At 37.7% G+C, this 17,901-nt stretch overlaps 1 protein-coding gene across 3 annotated transcripts in view; it reads left to right on the forward strand.

Annotated features, from left to right (window-relative positions):
• The window catches only part of LOC122086497 (U4/U6 small nuclear ribonucleoprotein Prp31 homolog), a 38,019-nt gene extending 32,301 nt beyond the window's left edge, over window positions 1-5,718 (forward strand). The window contains exons 9-11 of one of the 3 annotated variants that reach the window (XR_006142452.1): window positions 4,602-4,755; window positions 4,840-4,956; window positions 5,053-5,718. Coding sequence is in view for 1 of the 3 variants with exons in the window: in XM_042655340.1 (XP_042511274.1) it covers window positions 4,602-4,706 (105 nt within the window). In the remaining 2 variants the exon portion in view is untranslated. Of the gene's footprint in view, window positions 1-4,601; window positions 4,957-5,052 lie in introns of those variants that run through there. The other 2 variants (XR_006142451.1, XM_042655340.1) reach the window with 2 other exon arrangements.
• The last annotated feature ends 12,183 nt before the right edge of the window (window positions 5,719-17,901 follow it).

Below are 17,901 nucleotides of genomic sequence, written 5' to 3' on the forward strand. Positions count from 1 at the left end.
CTAGGACTTCTGGTCGTGGGTTGGTATTCAAAATTCTTTTCCAAAGTTGCTCTTACCTTTGTTTACTGTAACCACATTGACCTTTACTTATGTTGCTGCCTAGTTTATCCCCACTAAATATTTATTAATTCCCTTTAAGTCCCATCTCCTAATTAGCTCATAAATAATCTGTTTATTTACAACTCTGCCATTCACCTTTATAACATCTGTTTATTTTCAATACTGCCACTGCATTTTGGGTTATTGAGTACTCCTATTTGGGTGGGCCATTAAGCAAACCGAACAGGGTTTTCTCAAGCCCTAGTTTTGCATTATCTGGTATCAAAGCCAAAAGGATTCCTACAACGATGGTGAGTAACAATGAACTTCTTCAGCGGATTGGTTCACATAAAGAAGAGACTGATACAACTATTGCCAATCTCACTGAGCAAGTGACTACCTTAGAGGGAAGTGTTAACACGCTCAATAATAGTGTCACTTCTTTGCAGATTGTGATGACTTCTTTGAAGGCTTCTATTGACAGGTTGATAGCTTCTGAGAAAGGAAAGAGTCCCATGCTATTTGAGGATTCTTCCAACTCTGTCCCACAAGGGTTGCCACACGTCACCTCACAGCCATTATCACATGCTCCCCTACCACCACCACCACCACCTCATCATACACCACCACCACCGCCACCACCACCTTATGGGGTTGGACAATATGACGACGAAGCAGACAAGGCAGCGAGATTGGACATCCTTGATTTTTATGGAGACCACAACCCAGAGTAGTACCTTGGCTGGGTTCACAGTTTGGATATTTTCTTCAGATGGTACAACTTGACAGAGACTAGAAAGTTGATATTTGCAGAGGGAAAATTGAAAAGCACAGCTCGTGTTTGGTGGATAAAACACCAACAGCAAAATCGGACTCGAGGGTTTAGGCAAATTACTACATGGGCTGAAATGCGAGGTGCGATGGACAGAAGATTCCAACCGACCAATTACAAGCAACGGGTACACCTCAGATTTGTGCAATTAAGGCAGGACAATATGTCAGTTGAGTATGTGGCCAGATTCTACTATTTAGCCACTCGATCTGACTTTGAGTGAGATGAGGAAGTCTTAGTGGTGCAATTTCACAACGGCTTGCATCCACAGATTAGTGCCGCACTAGCCGCTAGTAGATTATCTACCATGGAGGATGCAGTTTAAGTGGCCTATCAGGTTGAGGAAAGTTTGAAGAGGCCCTACACTCGGAGGACTTTTTTTGACACCCTAGAGGAGATACCTCATGCCCACAACAATCTTCTCAAGAGAAATCAGCTTCAGTTAATAAACTATAGGCTAGTGGTTCTTCATCAACGCCTACATGACTGGCTCGTCCATATTCCCCTCCTCGTCGTGGCTCTGACAGACCATACTCCCCACTCAGTATCTCCGAAGGAGGCTATTCAATGCTTCACGTGCAAGGGATACGGGCATCGAGCTAATCGGTGTCCTAATCGATTGTTAGCATACATCGATAAGGACAATTTTATACCCTATGCACCAGAAGAGCTACTGAAAACAGGAACGGTAAATCTGGAGGCTGAGTGTGAACGTGAGCCTAGTGAGATCAATGATGGTGATAGTGATGGCGAGCGTCAATCGTTCTATGTGATCCGTCCTCTTTTGACTACATAGAAGCTTCCCGAGGAGGACGATTGGCGTCGTAATAGTATCTTTCAGACTAGGGTGCGATGCAATGATAGCTTCTGCAATATGGTGATTGACCTCGGCAGTTGCACCAATGTTGTTGCTGAGGATGCTGTTCGCAAGTTGGGTCTGAAAACGGAGCCTCATCCAGATCCCTCCAAAGTTGGGTGGGTGAACAGTATTAATCTGAAAATCAATGAAAGGTGTTTACTCACATATTCCATTGGTGAGCTGATTGATTAGGTTTAGTGTGATGTTCTTCCTCTCAAGGTCTGTCACATTCTTCTGGGGCGCCCATGGTTGTTCGACAAGAAAGCTAAGCACTGTGGATATGAGAATACTTACTCCTTTCAGAATGGTGGACTTGAGATGAGGTTTCTTCCGGCAAAGGATCTTCCCCCTCTGAAACTCAAGAAGACAGCTGGTACTTTTCTCCTCAGGCGCATTGACTCAGATGGCATTCTTGGGCCTCATCCGAACTCGACGGAATCGAGTTCTTTTCAGAGGACGCAAGCTGATGCAGATGCCTTGGCTTGGCTGGACTGGACTGGACTGGACTGGACTGGACTGACCCATTATGGAGGCCTAAGCCAAGACAAAACCAACCCAAACCGAAATTCTGGTCTAGCCAGGGTTGGTAGTTGATATTTAGGAAAGCAAATTAGTATATTTGATTTTTCTCTATTTTAGAAGCAAATACATAGGTTTTCCTTTGCAATTAAGTTAGTTTCCATTTTAGATTAGTTTCCAGCTTTTAATTGCTTTCCAAATTTATGTGAGGCTTTTTTTCTTTATATTGCTGTAATCGATAATGGAGTTTTCAGTTTTTGGAATGAAATAATTTGAACGACTGGTTAAATGGCTGATAACTGTGGGTGTGTGTGACCCCCTGCTTTTTTTCTTCTTCTTCTTCCTTATATTCTTCATCTTCCTTGTTATTCTTCTTCTTCTTCTTTTCTCTTTTCTGGTTGTATTCCCTTTCTGTTACTGGACGGTAGTTGCAGTCCCAAACAAGCGGATCGATCTCCCTCGTTCTTGAACTATTTGGACTGAGATTTTAGTAGAGGGTTTTCCTTCCCTAGGCGACCCTAGTCCTAGAATCTCGTCTCTACAGGGTCGTTCTATCAAGAGGTTTGAGACCTGGTTCAGATCTGGTTCTGTGCCTTGCGTTGGAATCAGTCGCAGGAGAAGTTAGTTGCTGCTGGCAGAGTTCATCCTTACCACTGACTTGTGCGTCTGATAGGGTGGGAAGCTTCGACATTATTCTTGAATTTGCAGGACCAGTAGAAGAGCCCTCAAAGGGTTAGTGGGCTCGAACCAGAATTGCCTTCCGCCTCCATTATTGAGCGCAAGGTTGAAGACAACCTAAGACTAGGACTTCTGGTCATGGGTTGGTATTCACAATTCTTTTCCAAAGTTGCCCTTACCTTTGTTTACTGTAACCACATTATCCTTTACTTCTGTTGCTGCCTAGTTTATCCCCACTAAATATTTGTTAATTCCCTTTAAGTCCCATCTCCTAAATAGCTCATAAATAATCTGTTTAATTACAACTTTGCCATTCACCTTTATAACTTCTGTTTATTTACAATATTGCCACTACATTTTGGGTTATTGAGTACTCCTATTTGGGTGAGCCATTAAGCAAACCGAACAGGGTTTTCTCAAGCCCCGGTTCTGCATTATGAAGCTAACCTGAAAGTGCAACTAAGATAAAACAAAGTTTATTTCTGATTAAAAGAAGAGAAATTGATAATAATTAGCAGAGGACAAATTCTTACCATTTCACAAAATAAAGGGGTCCAATTATAACTCAGCGGGGAGCGAACCTTGGTGCAACAGTTAAGTTGCACTATTGCAACCTGTTGGTTGCAGTTTCGACACTAAGTTGCGCTATTGCAACAGTTTTTTTTTTTTTTTTAATTCAGTGGGGAATAAGTAAGAACAGGATGATGTGATATGTTGTATAGAAAAAGTAATAAAGGAGACTGGTGAATTTGAAAATAATTACCAGAATTGACTATACTGTTACCAGATGATTAAATATGATATATGAGATTAAAAAAACAAAAAAGCTGGAAACAAAAAATTCGATAATGGTATCTCTGATAGAAGAAGAAGAGGAGGATATAGGAAACAGAGAGGTTAATGGAGGAACTAATCTGGGCTGAAGAGAGTCAGAGAGGAAGAAGACCCATAGGAGAAGATTCAACAACAAAACACCTTACAAGCCTCTTCGATGCCTAAATGGTTTGTTGATTGTGTATACAACCTAAAGGTAGAGTTCAATGCTTGTTCTCTCGAAAAAAAAAAAAAAAAAAAAAACCCCTTTATAAAGACTAAATTAGAAGTTCCATTTGAAAGTCCATAGGGATACAACAAACCACCTTTATGAAGACTAAATTAGGAAGTTTCATTTAAAAAATCCTCCAAATTAGGGATAAACTATTTATAAAGATTAAACTCAAGGTTTAAAGTATCATATCTGCTGATATGAACTGATACATTTCGTATCTTTTAGATACAGAAACGATACAATACCCATCAAAAAAATTGGTATTAGTACATGTAAGAAACTTCATCTTTTATACATAATTAATTGAATGTGCTTGTCTCAACTTTACTTTATTCTCATTTTTATGAATAATATATTTTACATATTACTTATTTATAGCGTTTTTTGATTCAAAACTGCTGTGTTTTGCATATATCCTTACCATTTCATATATTTGTTGACTACTGTAAAGATATTCTCATTCCATTTTATGTGCTAGTCAGGTTTTTCAACTTTCTTCTTTTTTTTTTTTGGTTGGGGGGGGGGGGTTTGGGTAGAGGGTGGGGTGAGCTGGAGGTTTTTACATACCTGTTAAATGTATTTTTCTTTAATCCCAATGACATTTTTCATGTTATGTTATGTTGTAGGGAATCGAGCTCACAAATCCACAGGCATTAAATCAGCTGGGTAGTGGTACTCAAAGTACCTACTTCTCAGAAGTAGGAACTTTCTCAAAGATCAAGAGGACTTGAACCACCTTAAAGGTTGCCTTTGTACAGTTGGTCATTTTGACCCTTATAAGTAAGTGAAATTTGAGGACAGTGCAAATTGACAAAACGTCCAAGTTAAGTAAAGTTCCTTTCTGATTGTGTGTTTTACTATTAGCTTCCATTTCGATGGAAGTTCCAAATGCAGGATTTTGCTATGAAGACTGATTGTCAGCCAAATGTAACTCATTGTTTATTTCAATTTAGATTGAAGAGAGTGGATTCTTTGTCTGAGGTATTCCTCTTTATAGTATGGTATTACTTGAAGCTCCTCTATATATGAATCTTTACATTCTACAGTCAATCTTCTTCCTAATTGAATAAATAAGAGGAACAAATGGGATGGAAGACCACTATGTTTTGCTGGAGCCTGTGGACTGCTAGACCTGGGACATCAGAGTCATGAACTCTTATCAATATTTAACATCAAGAGGACATATTAACCCTGAGAAGGATCATGCTTGTTAAGGTGCCCATTTCTGCAGACCATCTAGATAAAGCCTGGAGTTATGAGTTCTTCAGCTAGATGGTGCTCTGTGCTGTTGTGTGTGGAAACTCTTTTATGTTTGACGGAAATCTAACAGATCTCAACTCGGTAATTTTGGGATACAGTAGGGAGGGCCACTTCTCACATTAGAGTACTTGATGCTCTTTGCTGCCACCACTTGTTGCAAGATTTGTCTCGTCTCTTTTCAAGTAAATGAACTTGCGATGTGCCGGGGGCTGGCACAGTTTGATTCAGTCTCCGGATCTGCTTGTTTACAAATATTTTAAGGGTAAAAACATGAGTTATTCTATTATTAGTGTGCTATAAGATAGTTGCAATTTATTGTTTAAAAACCTTAGATGCAAATTGAAATAAATGTGCATCTTGATCAATTTGATACGGTATCCTTAAAAGCCTTACTTTCTCGAAGCCGCAGGTTTCATGTAAAGTCCCATTGAGCAACTTGCTGAGATGATCTCTGTTATTATTTTTAATACTTCTTTTGTTTCATTTCTTGTTTTTATGACTGGGAAGTTGTACATTTTTTGATATTCTCTCATTTTTACTCAAGCCATTGCTATCTTCCCTTTTCTTATGTTTGGTGAGAGTGAATAACAAAGGGATGCAAAAATAAATATCCTGGGGAAAAATTTTTAGGGTGTGCAAATGGCAACCATGCCCAATGACATTTCATTTTATTAGATTCTGTATATTATCCGCACCTATTCTAGTTCCTCTCATCACCCCAACCTCCAAAAAAAAAAAACCCGAGAGAAAAAAATTATGAACAGAGCACAGAAATAGATATATGGCTTCATCTAGTGTTTACTTACTAGGATCAAACATTCTATCTTCCATGTCACCACTCTATGACAGAAGTGTAAGATAAATCTAGGAGAGCTGGTCTCTCGCGGCCAGTGTTTTAAAATGTATAATCGGTGATGGAGGCAGTCAGTGTCGATTCCACCAATTACCTGAGGAATATTCGAATGATTCTGGAGCTTTTATCCAAGAATTGGCTGTATCAACTAAGGATGTGAATTTGAAATCGAAATCGTTTGTAGAATCCGAATCAAGTCTTTTACATCAAAACCGTAAAACTGTTTAGTAAATGATTTGGTTTGGTTCTGGTTTTAAGTTTAAGATTGGTTTGTTAAATATGTTGGGTCGGTTTTAACCGTTTAAATTGTTGGTTTCAAACCCAACTGATACTGTGAAAATCGAAATGCTTAAACTGTCAAAATTGATTCGATTAATCTGTATAACGATTGAATATTTGGTTGTTTTAATAAAACATAATGGTTTAATTTAGGGAAGAATTAAAGACCATAGAGGCTGTCTAACGGTCTATTTAATAATTTACTCCTATTATGTAGTTATGTAGTTAAATCATTGCTTGTTCAATGCCTCATTTTATTTGATACAAGATTGACGCATTTACCAACAAAAGCAAATTTTAGTAAGCATGCTAATAAGCTAACAAACCGATTGTAAACCATTTAAAAGTATATGCAATAAATTGCAATCAAAACCATGGAACGAAACCGTTTACTAGATGATTATGGTTTCAGAAAATGCAACCGTTTAATAAATGGTGCGATTTTAGTTTCCGCCAAATAAATGTGAACCAAATTGAATCACACTATATACACCGAAATCGAACCGATTAACACCTTTAGTATCAACTCAATAGAAAACTGGATCGGTGACCTCTGAATCAGGTGATTCCTTGTCAAATTTGGTGAGTTTTGGAACCCTGCCCACAGCCTAGGAATGTGTACTTGTGTATTCCCCACTAGCTGGAAAATAACAGCAACATGGGAAGCACTTTTTTGGGTTTTATTTCATGAAGGAGCTTCTTGTTGATGCATTTTATTTATATATATATATTATTTATTATTTATTATTATTTTTTTTTTTCTGTTTCTGTAGCCCTTTCAGTTAGGACAGTGTTTTGCTATACGGAAGCTTACAATTTATTATTTGATGGTAACAAATCAGAGTGAGAAATTGCAAATATGATGTGCAAAGAGGTTGATGCATTAAACTTCCGATTTGATTCTCAAATAACCTTTTTTTGTGAATTAAAGTGTGACCCTGTTGTGGACAATATATGAAGCCTACAATGTGGTAACAAAAGAAAAGGATGAGTTTAGCCCTTTAGCCAAGCTTCTAGGAGAGAGAGAGAGAGAGAGAGAGAGAGAATGTGATGCAAAGCACGACTGCATACCTTGATAGATGGAACCATCAAAACATTTTCACATATAAGAAGCTATAGTGGTTTAAACTCTATATATCTAGAGAAATAAGTCTCCTAAATCCTACTTCTATTCCTCTGTCCCAGTCATTTCTCAACCCTTCCCACCTACCTGGGAAGGCAAACCCCCTAATCCAAAATCATAATGCTATGCTGCTGGCGCTATGGACTTCCCGTCGTCGTCATCGTCATCATCATCATCATCGTTTTCTTCATAAAAACAAGTGCGATGAATCGATTCATCATCTATGATGTCGAACTCTAGCTGCATACCCTCGACAACCACCACCATTTTAGTGAAGATAGTTGAAGAGACAAGGAGGAACTACCAGTAACTGCACAGCAATGGAGCCACTGTCATCCTTTATTTATACTTGAAAGACTATGGAATTAAGTCTATATTCTTCATCTTAAATTCCATTTAGGCTGCTGCTTTAAATTTTTTTTTTTCCATTTGTTCATTTTCTCAAACACATTGTGGGGAAAAAAAAGGTGAGAGGTGGAGGTCCTCTCCATACATTTTCCATATGGGTCCCTCATTTAAAGGTTGCTCATGGTGGTTGTTTGCCTTGCACATCCCTCATGTGGAAGCAACTGTCCATGCACACTCTCAGGTTCCTTTGTCACGTGTAGGTCACATTCCATGTAGGATTGTGGAACAATCATAGTCCATTGTCCAAGGTTCAAAAGTCTATATATAATGACTACGATACAATCACATGGGGTCAATCTGATTCATCACAATAAATGTGTTTTAGAGAGAGGAGCAGACCAAGTTGGTGGTCAATCTGATTTCCTTAATGGCCATCCGGCCATCAGCTTCTGCTGTTGGTTCGAGAAGAGATTGATCGATGGAAAAAATGCATTGGTGGGTTTTTTTCTTGGATAAAAGACCACCTTTTCATTTTACAAAGGAGATGTTGCTTAAGCTTTGAAAGATTTTTGGACATGTCGACTTCAATCCGCTTATTATGGCTTATTTATCTTCCTTTTTAATCTTATGGAAGATAGGGAGAAGGTGCTAGAAGGAGGACCATGGTATATTCAAAGAAAACCTTTAATTCTTCATCTATGGAGTACGGAGACCAATCTTGGTATTGCATATTGGTTGTCCTTGTTGATAACCTTGGCCATGTATCAATGATGAGGTGGTCAGAGGTGATACCATGGCTATGTATAATCACTAAGTTATCTTGATAATGCTCAGAGACATGTCACACATTGCATGCGTGAAAGTGGAAGTAGTGTGGGAAGGACCTTTCATTAAAAGTGAATAAATCATTGTTGTAAACAATGGCAGAACGTTTGAGGGTATTTCCGAAAATATAGATGAAAGATTTAGAAAAAGACATGTGCATGTAAGTTGTAGATCCTTGAACTTTGAGTCTATCGCAATTGAAATCACATTGAACAGATATTGGGGTAAATTGCAACATGTTCTTCAGGCCAACGTGTAAGTTGAAAAGGCATTATCCTACCCATTAGTTAGCTTCAATCTCATTTTTTAGATCAATAGATTATATCTGGGTTAAAGATATAAACATGAGAAATGTAGCTTATTGAGTCCTCTATCAGTAGAAAACAGAATCGGGTTAATCAGAATTCAGATGAGAGAGATATGATCATTTTTGTATGATCGCTTTGAAACAGAGTCAACTGAGTTTCTCATGACGGGTTCCGTTCATATGATTTTGAATTGAATTTTTAGATATTTTAAAAGAAGAATTAGAGGAGTTATATTTCTATAGAAATTATAGAAATTTGAGTCTGCTTTTAGAAACAATAAGAATCGGTTCATTTGGAGTTATATATAAAAATTTATTACTCCGACACTGAGGTAAGGTTAATCTGCGAGAGTAGATTCCAGTTTGAACCGGATGGTTAAACCTACACGGTTTTGGGGCTTTTGTTGGACCTTTTTAAGAGAATTTTAGAGATTTCATTCATAACTTCTTGAAGATCAAAAAGAAGAAAAACCCCCCAAGAGAAAAGAGGAGAAAAGAGAACCAGAAGCCAAGTGTTTGTGTGCTCTTATGTCCAAATCTTGAGAAAAACCTTTGTTTGAAGGTTTTTGTATATTGAATACTTAAGTACCATCACCACCAAACTTGAAAAGCCATTAAAGACCATGAATGTTAGAGAGGGGTTTTAGAATTTATTAAAAACAAAGAAGAGAGATCACCATCTTCAATTCTTGAAGGTTCAAGATTCTCCATCAAGTTCATTAAAGACAAAGAACCTCCTTGTATGTGATAGAAGAAGAAGGAGAAGACAAAACCATCTTGTTCTCTTGAAGTTTCAATCTTAGCCATCAAAAAAGGAAAGTTGAAGATTCTCGTATACCTGGGAATCTCAGAGAAGCTCTTCACCTCTTGCCAGTAAAGGAAGGCAATCTCTGCTCATCAAGTCCACTTTGTATGACCTAGGTTGTTAAAGTTGCATAACCTAAGTATTGATTGTAAGTGGAGGGATTTGTACTCATATCTATTATCATATACATTGTAAATGAGTGAAACTCTATTGAAGCAAGTGCCATAGCACCTGAATTGTTGTAATAGTCACAAGAATGAGTATTGAGCAAAATATAAAATCTAGAAAGAATATTGCTCTGTGGAGTAGGCAGTAAGCTAAACAATATATATCTTGTGCTATTTGTGTATACTTGTATATTGGAATGTGTAGATTGTGAATGCGTGCAAGATGTGTATGTTTGTCTGGTAAACCTGGACATTGAGTGGTGCAAGCTGGACAAACATATGATTGTATGTGTTAAACAAAATATATGATAGATTCAAATACATCTCTAGGAAAGATTTTATGGACATTGCTCACCCCCTCTCAGTGTTAACTTGAGATTAACACTTGGTAAAATGGATTTAAGTTTTGTTCCTATTTGGGTGAGCCCCCAAATCTCCCATTTTACTTTTGGTCTGTGGATTCATTAAGGGCTGTTGGAAGTGTTCTTGGCTTCTTAATCTTGAGTGACAAGAGACCCAAAACCATGGAGCAGCTGTATTTTACTAGAATTTGTGTAGTAGTCAATGTAGAGTATAATTGGCCATCCGCAATGGCCATTAAAGACGAAGATGAAAGAATTCTTACACAACAAATCCAATATGAGTGGATTCCTCCTAGATGTGATTATTGTAAAATTTTTGTCATTTCCTGGCTCAATATGAAGGGGTCATTAAGACTCAGCCTTCAAGGAAGAGCAGGTCGATGTGGAGAAGGAAGGAACCCCAACCAACAGCTAATCAAGGTGGTGAGAATGGTGAAATTCAGGCAACTGCACAAGGTGGTGATGGGCTACCGGATTCTTCAGCTGACAAGGAGAATGGTGCGGACTAAAAAAAAAATGGAGGGAACAAAGGATGGAAAGGGAAGAGGATTTAGTGGGCAGATTACCAGATCAAATGAACCTGTTTCCATTATTAATGCATTTTCTTTTTTGGAAATTTTGATTGAAGACGTTCACTATTATAGTGGAAGAGAGATTGTTCTTTTTTTCTGAGCTGGAAAAGGAATGTTGTAAGAAGAAATTAAATTTGGCCAACAATGATGAGTTGGATGAGGCTTCCCAAGAGGTCTACACTAACGCCCTTATGTTGGTTGAGGATAATGCCACCCGTCAATCTCTAGCCCGAATTGATAAAATCGACTGAAAAATCATGGATCGAACCAAATCGATCCTTATCGGATTGGTTTTGGACTGAGGTATGTTGGGATCAACTAAAAACCGATCCAAACTGAACCCATCAATGATCGAACCGAAACCAAATCGAATGAAACCGATAAAAAAATAAATGATTATGAGATTATAAATTTGTGAATTGACTGTCCATCTTTTACAATATTAGTGAGAATATTTTTTATTTTAAGGGGAATTGTTACAAATCAATGAATATGAGGTTATGGATAGGAAATTGATTTGTAAATTGTAACAATGCTTGCATTGATTTCCTTGTTCACTATACGAAATTAGTTGGATACTTAAATGAATAATTGGATAATAGGGTTCATTTTATGATTTCAATATTAATTATCCTCTTAGTAATTAGTTATCCATTGGTTTCAGTATTAGTTATCTTTCCTTTACAATGATAAACCTTTATTTGTCACAAATTTAAAGTATTTTCGCCAAATATTTCATCACTATAGGTTATGAATATAAGATTTTATTATGGTTTGAGCACGATAATAAACCGATCTAAACTGGTGTTAACCCGATACTAAAAAATCGAAATAAACCGAAACCAAACCGGACCAAAACTGAAACCAACCAAAAACTAAAGTTCCTTAATGGATTGATTTTGATCTCTCTCATTCCTAGATCGAAACCAATTCAGCCCGACTGAAACCAAACCAATCCGACCAATTGACACCCCTAATGCCATTTATGGATGATGAGATATCATTTATGGAGCAAGGTGTAGAGAATCTTAATAAAGTCAAAGAGATTTCAAGGGAGATTCGATTGATTTCTATTCAAATCCTATCTCCAAGGATTTGAATTTGGAAGGGACTCCTCTTACGCCTTAGTATGGACAGCTATGATAAGATGCTAATTGAGGGAGTCAATCAATTTGCTGAGATGGATATTACCCTTAAGGAAAGAGGTTTCTGGGGATTATCGGCTGATTTTAAATTCAAATCGTCTCTCCAACAATTTGACTTGGAAAGGAATATTCAAGAGTCCAATATCTCTCCAACTACCAAAAAATTTTAGACAGCCATGAGGAATTGAAGAGGATCATGTCGCCGAAGTGGATGATGACCACGTTTTTAAGGAGGGGAGTAGGTAAGAGAGGATTTGGAGGATCCGAATTATTATTCTCACATGAAAAGGATTTCAAATTCAAATTTAGAATTAAATATAGATAATTATGTTTCATTGGAGAGCAATTTAAGCAAGAAGGATACAAATTTGGAAGTGGCTGCTGAGGTGGCTTTAGATAAAGAGTTGATTGGGGAGAAATTGAAAGAGAATTCAACATCATATAACCCTCTATCGCCTATTGCAGAATAAAAAATGGGGGAAACCGATCAACCCCTAAGTTTTCTCTTCAATGGGAGGAATATGGTGAATTAACTGAAAGTGATGGTAAGAAACTTTTTAGAAATTTGGAGTTTGAATGTAAGGATGACTTCGGTTATAGTGTCTTTAGAATCCTAAACACTCCGAAAATTAGAAGCATTTTACGGAAGAGTTATCGAATTAAAAAAATGCTCCGTTCTATCTTCGCTTCCATGATTGAGCAACTTAACTCACCTATCATATTTTATTTTAGGATTCTAGCATGTTGAATGTGGTTTTATAGAAGATGTAGCTATTGTGGCTACTACAGATATTAAATTGTTTGGATGTATCTTTCTTCTTCTTCTTTTTTTTTTTTTTTTTTTTTGGGGCATGTCCTACTTGAGTTAGGGCTCTTCATTTCTATAGATCCGTCCAAAAGAAGGTATTAGGGATTGTATTTTTCTGTGTTTTTTTCTTCTTTTTTTTCAATACACACATATTAATTAAAAAAAAAAATACTGTTTTTTGTGTGCAAGAAATAAGGGCTTTAGTTGTGAAAAAATACTGTCACTTAGAGCCCAAAAACTGTGGGGAAACTCTTTTATGAATTTTTTTTTCAATTGTTGAAAATCTGCCTTTAAATATGGCACAACTATTGCTATGTGGCACTTTCTTTTTTTGCCCTTGTATATACCCTTTAGTGTGTTGATAATATGTACCACCACTAAAAGTAAACATTTGGCGATGATTTTTTTTTTTACCATAATTAAATGTATTTATTTTATGGGTAAGAGAAGGTTGCCTGGTCGTGTGGCCCTTGTACTAACAGGGGCCAATGAGAGTGAGCAAAGGGGAATCAAGATGAATAGAATTTTTTTATTTCATAAGGGTGGGGAGATAATTTTATTTTTATGAAAAAGAAAAATCATGAAAGATATGACATTTAGTAGTGGTCCTGAAAGTAATTAATGGGATATCCTTTAATGATGGTTAATAAACTGCCAATAAAAGTAATTAATTGAAGTGACAAGGCTGGCCATACCACCAGGCTACCTGGCTATGTGTTTGCCTTTCTCCTCCTAATAAAAAGACTCCCGACCCATGGCTTTCCCCACTCCCATGTGTGTGCCGCTAGCACTATCTTACCTGGAGCTGCCGGCTTGTCCAACCATCTCCCTTAATTTAGAAAAAAAAACCTCTCCTCTGTCATCCCCCACCCACACCCACACCCACACCCACACCACCCTCTGCACTACCTTCCCCACCACCACCACCCTCCAGCATGCCTTGTATACTCCTGTAGCTGAGGCTACTAAGCTATCTTTTCTATTAACTCACTATATATCTTTAGCAATCTCCTTGTTTCCAAATCAAGTGCTACAGCTTGAGGGGCACTCATTTGATTCATTTGAATTGACGCTTTGGCTGCCCTATAATTGCATCACCTTCATCTTTGACCTGGGGCTATTCACATGTGGAGTTAAGGCTGGAATAGAGAATGAATCCGAATCATAGTAGAATGTCTTATTTATTTATTTTTTTCGACGTGATTTCTCTTCAGTCAATGCTTTTATTTTAATTAGCTTCTCAGCTTCAGTTGGGGCTATTACACCCTGTAACTGCTTTTTTATTATTAAGAAACTGGTATGTATCAATATGTCTCAAAAATGCATCTTGCTTGGGAAGGCGCTTTGGGTGGTATAGTGGTAATTCTTATGCCGCTATTTATAGATCAAACGCTCCTCTTTCTCTGGTCTTTTGGAGTAGATATTTCCTTTGTCAAGTCAGATTTCGCCCAGAGATTTCATTTGCTATTGGAGTGATTAGCCCCAATTTTTTGCAGGTGGTTTTGAGAATGGAGAAAGAGGACAACGAGTAGAGAGGGAGGGAATTGATCGCAACTTTAGTGAGTGCGGTGCATCCCGCTTGGGAGAGCAACTTAGACGTCCATCCCTGAATCATGTTGTCAAGATAGTCAAGGAGACATGCGAAAGCAACTTGTTTGGATTTGCCAAAAGAGAGAGAGAGGCAAGCTAAGTTATCAACTTCTGATTACCTAGTAGTCGAACGCCCAATAGATGACAGAACATGCATGAATACCTAGATTCTACGTTTCTATTGAACAAAATATTTAATTTTGAGTTGTTTATCTTTTGATCAGAAACCCTCCCCTCTTATATTCTAATAAGAGGGGCCGTAATTTTTCCAAATAATTAAAACATTGGGTTTCCGGTTGATAACTATCCGACCCATATTGATTGGGCGCACAATCTTTTGCAACATATTCTTCTGTTTTAATTTTTTCTTGAGAAATTTACAATGCACCCCTTAAAAAATGCCACTATTAACAAAAAAAAAAAGGGTAATTTACAACGCCACCCCCTGGAGAATGCCAATATTATAGGGACACCCCCTCTCTTTCACCAAATTGGACTCGGACCCCCTACCGTTAGTCAACGTTACATAATATACCAAGAATGCTGACATCAGCAGTTAATATTTTTTCTAAATTCCATTTTGCCCTTCAAAATAATGAAGTACCAAAATTGCCCTTAATGGTTCTATTTCCAAAATCGATTGAGGAAAACCTAACTCACAACTCAAATATGACGAGTCGCGCGAGTTACTGAGTAAGAGAAGAACGTCGGAGAAGAAGATTGATAGGAATTTTCAGATTGGTGGCTGCAACACCTTCCGGTAGCGTCTACGGAGGCTGCGAACCCCCTCCGGCGATTACAGGTATGTTATCCTGCCTCCTTGTCTCATTTAACCCTTTTATTCATCATCCCCAAATCGATTTCACAACCCTAACTCACTACTCACTTCTAACGGGTCACAAATCAGCCTCAATGAGTTGAGAAGAAGAACGGGTAGGCTTGCAGATCGGCGGCTACGAACACTCTTTCGACGACGGCGACGACGGCGACTATGGCAGCGAACCCCCTCCAACGACTACGGCGGCGAACCCCCTCCAGCGACTACAGGTATCTCTGAAATTTTACCCTTTTATTGATCATCCCCAAATCGATTGATAGGAACAGCTACTTCTGCTGGCTCTCTTCACTCTGTATCTGAATTCTATTCTCATTACTGGGTATATATGATTGAGAAATGTTTTGATTAATACATGCACGAATTGCTCATCAAATAGCTATCGAACGATTGAGACCATTTTGTCAGATTATACCTGTAGATTTCAACCATGGATGATTATACATTAGTTTCTTGTCCACAAGCTGCTTCAGAACAGAATTTTCCCTTTTTAAGCCATTGAAAATGATATGTATCTGCCTTATTGGTTCCGATAGTACCATCACTTCTTGTGGCTTTTTTAAGCATTTGGTCCCCTCTTCTTTTCCTATTCTAATAAATCATTCTTATTCTTGTCTTGCACCATAGCTTGGCTAAAATTGAAATGTGTTTTGGTTGTGCTTTAAGGGTCCCATAGATGTACTAAACTATGCCTCTTGTAAATGGTTTCTGAGGCATTATTGGGCTCTGCTCCTTATTTTCCTAATATGTTACTGTTTCCAAAACAATGGTTCCTTGTGCTTTATGCTTTATGGGTCTCTTTACATCTGTTAATATTACTATCTCCATGTTGTAGTGGCCTTTTGAATGTGGAATGGTTCCTATCTATACTTCTACTAATAAATCATTCTTGTATGGTACAACCCATCACTTTAAACTTTATTTTCTTTTTGAAAAAATAAAAAAAAAAAGAAATTCCATGTTAACATATGCTTGTGTTTCAGAGACAACTTTTACTATTAGTTTTCTTGGTAAAAAATTCAATGTGAACTATTTGCTGAATAAGACAAATATGGTGGTTCTTACATTTGGTAAAACTGTGCTTTGCTATATTTTGCTATGATTTTCATGTTTATTATAAGAGAGTGTGAGAAATATTTTGAATTTTACTAATTGCATTGTTATCATTTGTAGAATGGATCCTTACACATTGTATTACCATTACGATGGGAAGGTTGAGCACAAGATTGTTGATAGAGAGAAGTTCAGTTTTTTTGAGTTACTATGCGACATCTACAGTACGGTGTTGTCACATATTCCAGATGGGAGGTCTATCAAGTTCACTTGTCAAGCTATGCTGCCTGATAGTAGGGTTATGATTGATATATGGAACGATGACACACTCATGCAAGTGTTGTCTATTTTTGAAGAGTTGAGGGTTCTTATGGTGTATGTGTCAAATGTGAAGCAGTTTGACAATGGTTTTGGTGGTCATACCATTAATGGCTATCCGTTCAAAGTTGTTGGTAGAGATATTCCAAGAAGAAGACAGAGGAGTGAAGTGCAGCCTCCTAGCATTGGAATTGGATCATTTGTTCATTATGAAAGTGGTACATCTAAAGTACCAAAACCGATAGTCCAGAGTGCTTGTTGCTCAGGTATTTCTATAGGCAGAACTGGTGCATCCAACATGAGATCAAGCGAAGATGGTAGTGGTACAATCCTCGGGATAATTTCAAGTCATAGTGAGAAAGGAAAATCTATTGTAGATGTGGTAGAGGTGATAGATGAGGCAAATGATGTGACTAATACATACTCAAGTGGATGTGAGTATGTTATTTCTGACTCGGAAGATGAAGACTGGAAAATGCAAAGTGATGATGGCTTTAAAGATATTAGTAAAAGTGGAAGTGAAGAAGAGGTGCACTTTGAAGATGGGGATGGCTCTAAGGTGCACTTTGAAGATGGGGATGGCTCTGAAGGTGATGAAGCATCTATTGGAACTGATGACTTATCAGATTATGACTCCGATGAGTTCCATGCACCACAAGTCCGTAGGGCAAGAAGTGTTTTTGATGTTGAAGGAAAAGTCCAACTAGAGGATGGTATGATATTTGATGATGTGAACCATTTTAAGAGAGAATTGAAAGATTATGCAATCCAAGAGGGTTTTCATCTTCAGAGAATAAAAAATGAGAGGAGAAGGGTAACTGTTATTTGTGCTGATGATGGTTGTCAGTGGAGAATTCATGCATCGCCGACTGAAGATAAAATCACTTTTATGATAAAGTCTTTTAATCCTCAGCATACTTGTTCTCAAAGAAAAGACAAAAACCCGGATGCAACATCAAGATGGATTGCTAACAAACTTGGTCCACAACTCAAAGCAGATCCTGAGTTGTCTACTAATAGTATTAGAGCCATGTTATGGAAGGATTATAAGATTCAACCAAGTTACAGTCAGATTTGGAGGGCACGTCTTCTTGCAAAAGAAGTAAATGAGGGTAGCCATGCCAAGTCGTATTCCAAGCTTCCAAGGTATGGAGAGATGGTTAGGCAAACCAATCCAGGTTCAATGTTTAATCTTCAATTCATTTCAAGAACTAACATGGCCGACAATCCAGTGTTTAAAAGGTGTTTTGTTTGTTATGAAGCAAGCAAAAGAGGG

The sequence above is a fragment of the Macadamia integrifolia genome, chromosome 8 (genome assembly GCF_013358625.1).
Source record: "Macadamia integrifolia cultivar HAES 741 chromosome 8, SCU_Mint_v3, whole genome shotgun sequence".
Taxonomy (NCBI): domain Eukaryota; kingdom Viridiplantae; phylum Streptophyta; class Magnoliopsida; order Proteales; family Proteaceae; genus Macadamia; species Macadamia integrifolia.